The sequence below is a fragment of the Xiphophorus couchianus genome, chromosome 6 (assembly GCF_001444195.1).
Source record: "Xiphophorus couchianus chromosome 6, X_couchianus-1.0, whole genome shotgun sequence".
Lineage (NCBI taxonomy): Eukaryota > Metazoa > Chordata > Actinopteri > Cyprinodontiformes > Poeciliidae > Xiphophorus > Xiphophorus couchianus.
In genome coordinates this window covers 26,613,774-26,620,483 of record NC_040233.1, presented here as the reverse complement: position 1 = coordinate 26,620,483, position 6,710 = coordinate 26,613,774, and the positions used below count along the sequence as shown (strand labels likewise).

Here is a 6,710-nt window from a genome sequence, read left to right as displayed (position 1 = left end):
TTAAAATAGATAATAATTGTCAATGCAAAATAGATAATATTGGAAACATTACATTTTTTACATTTTTATTTTTGTTTTAAATATTTTAAAAAACTGATTGACTAATTTGAATGCTTTAAAAATACAATTAAAACTAAAGCTTTAATTGTTAGCAACATCAGCAATCTAAAAAGTTAGCAAGCTTAACTTGCTAACTTTAAATTTCCATTTTCACTTATATATTTTTTTATTTTAGAGCATATACTTTTCTTTTTTTTTAAAAAAAAAAAAATCAAATGTAATTGTAAATAATAATGTATTAATTTAGCAATGTTTATTTTTCATTGTTTAAAAAATTCATTGTTTAAAAAATATATTCAAACCAAACCTTTTATTTTGAAGTGGGCACATCCACCGGAAGTAAACACGTGCGTTTCCTGTTTAGCGACGCTTTAAGGTTTCTATTTTGAACTTTCACCTCTTTAATTTTGTTTTTTGCTGTAGAGAAAGCGCCGTAGCGATGAGCGCCATTATTCCTCGGATAGAGCAGCTGTCTGCTAGAGTGGTTCGGGTTCTAGGCTGCAACCCGGGCCCGATGACACTGCAGGGAACCAACACCTACCTGGTCGGTACCGGGCAAAGGTGACTGCTGTCGACACGTTAATTCATGTTTTTGGGCTTTTGTCGTTGTTTTATTCAGAAATAACCGTTATGAAGTCAGAGGAACAGTGACTGGTCGTATTTTATGCTACTTTCAACTCTTGTTAACCAAATTCAGCGGAAAAAAATCCTGAATTTCAGCAATACTTGCTCAAAAATACAGAAAATGTGTTTAATTAGTATGAGAACGATTGCACCATGAACTGTCAGTCTCTGTTGATTGCGTCAGCTTTTATCCCCTTATGATACCCCTAAATCAAATCCAGGGCATTCAAATTCCTGCAGAAGTCGTATTCTGGGGAAATAGTTATTAATAAAAGCAGCCAAGTGGTCCATGCTAACTCTGGAGGATCAGGTAGGAAAATAGGACAAGTACTAATCATGCACTCCACAAATCTGACCTTCATGGAGCAGTGATACAAAGAAAACTGTTTGCCTACATTCAAAATGCTGTCTAATAGAAAACGAACCATCATGGTTAACCAGCATCCCCACAGTGGAACAGCAGCGGCTGCATCATGGTGTGGGCAAGCTGGTCAGAAATGATGGGAAGATGAATGGAGCTAAATTCTAAGCAATCCTTGCAGATAATTTTGCATTAATTGTTTTTTTATGTAATACCTTGAGATGGCCTGTAACATTTCAGTATGTCACTATTCACTAACAGTTATTTGCTGAACTTAAGCTCCTTGAACTTCAACCAAACAAAAAAACATTGAATTTCTTTCTAACTTTGGTTTCAGACGTGTGCTTATAGACACTGGAGAACCTGCTATTCCTGAATACATCAGCAACCTGAAAAATGCTTTGGGACAGTTCAGCACCAGCATCCAGGAGATCATCGTCACTCACTGGCATCACGACCACACCGGCGGAGTGGAAGACATCTGCAGAGATATAACCGGTTTGGTTTGTTTCTGTGGGTTCAAACAGGGCCGGGCTGTTTGATTCCGTTTTTAATCATTGTGTGTTCCTGCATGATTGCTTACTGAAGGGGATGAAATGAATGAAAACAGTTTTTCTATCCTGCAGGATCTGACGTCAGGGTCAGCAAACTCCCACACGCCACCCGGGTCACAGAAATGGCTGGAAGCAAGACGTATTCTTACCTAAAAGACGGAGATGTTATCCAGACTGAAGGAGCCACTCTCAAGTCAGTTCACATCTTTCACTGGGAATTAGCATATTGAGTAAACTAAAAAATAAGTTACAACTTCTAAAGGTGAAACATGTTTGAATGGGAGGTTAGTTATATCTGAGCCAAATTTCCACATTTCAGAGTGCTTTTCACCCCAGGCCACACTGATGACCACATGGCCCTGGTGCTGGAGGAGGAGCGGGCTATCTTCTCCGGAGACTGCATCCTGGGCGAGGGCACGGCCGTGTTCGAAGATCTATACGACTACATGAAGTCTCTGAAGATCCTGCTGGACACACAGGCTGACCTCATTTACCCCGGTGTGTAGAAAATTAGCTTTGGCAACATGCTTATACATATTACCCCAGAAAGTTATTCTTTGGACACGTTGCAATGTGATGTCGCAGATGCTTGAGCCCGCCCCCCATCTCCCTGCTGCGGGGCAAAAAGCTGCTCACCGACGATGACAAGCGTTGGTTTTAGCTGTTAAGTTGTTCACACAACGTGTTAAATCTTAAATGTATGCATGCTATGTAAAAGAAAAAAAGGGACGCAGTGCTTTTCTACTAATTGTCAATACTCCAACAAATAGATAGCGAGATCAGGAAGCAGTTTTAATCAAAAAAATAGCAAGGAAGAGAGAAGTAGGTCAGTTTTGGGGTCTGTGTGTAGCATAGCTGATGCAGAAAGCAAGGAAAAAAGAATGAGTGGTTTTGAGTTGTTCTTCAACAACTTTTCAGATTTTAATTTTTTTTTTGCGCACTGCATTAATAATACCTATATTTCCAGGTTTCATTTAGTTAATGAAATTGTTCGACCTTGGCTGTGCAGCTGTAGATGGCAAGTAAAAGAAATTGTCTTTTTGCCCTCCAGCTCTGTGTGCATGCCTGAAACCTCCATATGTAAACAATAACAGGCAATGTGTCTATACTAAACTGCTGAGAGCCAAAAAAAGCCAGGTTTTTCACTACACCGCTGGGTGGTGACAGTGTAGATAGCACAGTTTTCCTCGTGTTCCTGTGCAGGACACGGACCTGTGGTTCAGGATGCTGGCGCCAAGATCAAACACTACATCACCCACCGAGACCAAAGAGAACAACAGATCCTGGAAGCTGTTCAGGATGGAGCAGGAAAGCCTTTTTCTTCAATGGAGCTTGTAAAAATCGTCTATAAGGTCAGGAAGAATGCTTGGTCTCTTTGAAGCTTTTTATTTTAAGCTCTTGAAAGCACACAGGTGTGAGTGGTGCTAAACTTGTTATTATGGAGCATGCTAACCATAAATAAACACACACAGTCTGCTTTTCTACGTTAGATTTGTCTATTAAAAAAACTCACGGTTTTGCAGAACCAGAGGTGGTACAGAAATATTTAAAAACAAAAAGTGTAAGTGATCCAATTGTTTTTATTACAAACTTTAAAATGAAAATTACCTTCTCCTCCCTGAGTATTTCAACACATTACAGGTATCATAGTGTTATACCTACCATGTATGTTTTATTTATTTTGATAAACAGACTTTCAGACTCAATTCAGCAAAGGCTTTCAAGTTATTGTGCATTATTTATTAAAAGTACTAACTGTCCTCCTTTTAACTTTCACACTGTCTGTATTTTACAAAGTTGGAAATATTTTCTGATGAATTTGTCTGTCTTGTTGGTGAAGGTTATCTGAACATGAATGGCCAAACCTTTATGGCCGTCCCAATTTCATTCCCTACTCTGCATTGTGTTCAAAGAAACATTACATTTAACCTTTGTGCCTGTTTTTCTCCAGGACACCCCTGAAAACCTGCACCAAGCAGCTAATGTCAACCTGGTTCATCACCTCAAGAAACTGGAGAAGGAAGGCAAGATCACTTTAGGTACTTTATCACGTTCTCTGCTGCAATAGTTAATGCAACAATCCATAAACCATTTCAGTTCTCATTCTGGTCTAAATCAAACACATGTCCCCCCCAGTGCATCACTCTTCTACGAGCAGCAAGTGGAGAAGTAATCTATGATATCCAGCCAAACGTAGATGAAATCATGTAAACCCAACGTGCAACCTGAGTGATGAAAATCCATCCAGACGACGTCTGGGAATCCTTTTTGAAACCAAGTGATCACATTACGAAGTGATGGGTGTAATTGAAAGCCTGTGAATGGAAAATATTGCATGTTTTTTTTAAACATGTTGCTTTACATGTTTTTAAAGGGGTAAACGTCTTTTATGGACTGAGCTGTTGCTTGCATCACAGATTTAAAATTAATCCAAAGGTCATTTACAACCTTGACTTGGATATCTCCTACAGAGTGAGATATCTCCTACAGAGTGAGCTCCTGTCTGCTTGAATTTTCCAAGCTTCTTAAAAATTGTTCTTATCATACATATTTTCTACAGACTTTTCCTGCCCAACTGAAAATTTGTCTTACTCTTAACTGCTTATCAGATCACTTTAGCTAATGCGTCATACAAATGGACTTTCTTTTTTTTTTTTTTTTACAACCGTGGTTATTATTTTTTACATTACCAATTTCTCTCCTTAACTTGGTAGATTTCGTCCCTTTAACACTCGTTCTGGACCATAATGTGACGTCTGTATAAAAAAAGGTGAACTCGTATCCAGGTTATCACTAGGTGGCAGCATCTGTTTAATAACCTGATCTGTCAGTTGTTATTTAAGAAAAAATAAAATAAGAATCCAGTAATATAAAGTAGAGTAAAAAGGTTCTATTTTTCTTGATGAGGTTGTAAATAAATAAGATTCACATTGAGACTTATTGTCTGTCTTTGATGCATGTTGTATGTGAGTTAATCTATTTTTCATTGTTAAACTAATGTTTAACTAATTTAATTCTAATAAAATATGACATTTGGAATTTGAACAGCTGAACACGATTCCGACTAAATCATTATGAAGAACCACTATTTAGAGTTCCTTCATTGGTTCTGTTGGGTTGACCTCTTGAACTTTGCAGATCTCATCTGTTTCTATATTGACTGATGGTGATGATGCAGTCTGACTACATGGGGACTTTCTTTGTGTCAGTGCTGCTGTTTTGAACACAAACCTTTTTAGTATTTGACTGGTGATTTTACTTGAAGTTAGCAAATGTCATTATGAAAGACTTTAATGACAGATACATGAAGAACACACAGGTCTTGATGTGCTGCATTTGGATACCAGATTGCAGAATTTAACGGTTCCCTGACTCTTGGTTCCAACTTTCACAGTCCAACTTTCAGGGAATGTATTGGGAGGTTCCCTGAAAGCTAATTGAAGATTAAAACATGACATATGTTTCCTGATATGCCTAATGGTTTCCTGAAAACCATTGTCCTACCTTAAACCTTAAAATTACTTGTAAGGTTCACAGTGTGGCCTTGTGGAAACCTTTCAACAATATTCTGTGAAGATTTCAAGAGAGGTAAATGCAACTTCAAGATCTTTGAAGAAACTTCAGGTAACATTTACTGAAAATGTTCTTGTGAAGGTTAGATCCAGCAGCCATGATATGTCTTTATGAACTCTTCCCTGAGAATATATACAAGATCAGTTGTACCAATTGTAACTTGACCTTCTGGGAACCTTTGAGGAATGCTCTCGAAACTAGTTTTAACATATGTAGTTTGAATTTGTAGGAACCTCCATGGAACTTTTTCTGAAAGTTGGTTGCAACAATCTAAGTGTTGGCTTTGAAGAACACAGAATGGTCCTTAAATGTCTGCAAAATGTTTGTTCCATCCTTCTCAGCTTGACCTTTAGAAAACATGCAGGACTGTTCCAACATACATAGAGGGACATACACATACCTTCCTCCAACAACGGTTTCCTAAAAGCTAAGGAAACTGACTGATTGTTCCCTGAAGATTGTTTGACCTTATGACATTCAGTGTTTTGTTTTCCTGAAGGTTGACTGCTACTTTTCAGAGTGACTTTTAGGGAAGTCGAGAGGTTCCTTAAAAGCCCGCAAGTTGGTTGCAACAATTGTAGGGTAGGTTGGTGTCCACTTTCAGTTTGACTTTAGATAAATCTTAATGAAATGTTTCTCAAAGCTTACAAAGATGTAGGTTGTCACATACATGGTGTGACCTTCTGGGCACCTTTCCTAAGTGTTGTTTTCATTAAGTTTGGCTGCAACATAGTTATAACAAGAAAATTTATTGATTTAACAAGATGATGTTCCTGTGTTTATTTACCAACTATGGCAGATAAACACCTTGGTACTGTTGCAACTTCTTAGCGTGACTTTTAAGGAATTTGAGGAAGCATTCCCTGTAGGTTCCCTGTAAGTAGGTTGCTTTATAACAGTTACAGAATCTGCAGGAGTTGTTCCTAGAAGGGCTTTTGAAGAAAGTTCTCATTTTTGTTGCTAGAAATTGACTAAAAGATTTTTAGACCAAATATACCCCAAAATTTAGGAAAGTGTCTGCCTTTTATTAAGATAAAGGAAATGCCAATTTTTCTCATTAAAATTAGCAGGTAAAAAAAATCCCAACAAAATGATTTTGCGTTAGAAAAGTAAAATGGCCCCCAATTACTTTCAACTTTGGGATTGTGGCAAAAAGTTTGTACACCCCTACCCTAATACTTAACTGGAATATTCAGTATGACGTTCTGAATGTTATTTACTGTATTATTCAAAAGATTGGTTACAATCCCCCAGTTTGAACTTCAGGAAACTTGAGGAAATGTCCTTAAAGGTCGCTTGTAAGGTTATATCAGTCATAAAGGAATTAAAATATAATCCTTAAAGCGTTTACTGAAGACTGATTTTAGCTTTGGCTTTCAGGAAATGCTCTTAAATTGGTTGTTTTATATTATTTCCAACGTTCAGAATTAGAATATATATTAAATCTTAATCTTTTAATGTAAGCTAATGTAAATGACATAATATTCAAAGCAGCAAATGTTCTCATCCGTTTCTCCCCCCGCAGCGAGCAGCGTATT

General features: G+C 37.5%; 1 protein-coding gene across 1 annotated transcript; it reads left to right on the top strand.

Annotated features, from left to right (window-relative positions):
• The first annotated feature begins 399 nt into the window (after positions 1 to 399).
• On the top strand, positions 400 to 4,644 carry lactb2 (lactamase, beta 2). Its single transcript, XM_028021793.1, has 7 exons — positions 400 to 621; positions 1,383 to 1,543; positions 1,672 to 1,792; positions 1,919 to 2,097; positions 2,803 to 2,951; positions 3,551 to 3,638; positions 3,736 to 4,644. The coding sequence occupies exons 1-7, from the start codon at positions 500 to 502 to the stop codon at positions 3,777 to 3,779; spliced, it is 864 nt and encodes a 287-aa protein (XP_027877594.1). The 5' UTR covers positions 400 to 499; the 3' UTR covers positions 3,780 to 4,644.
• The last annotated feature ends 2,066 nt before the right edge of the window (positions 4,645 to 6,710 follow it).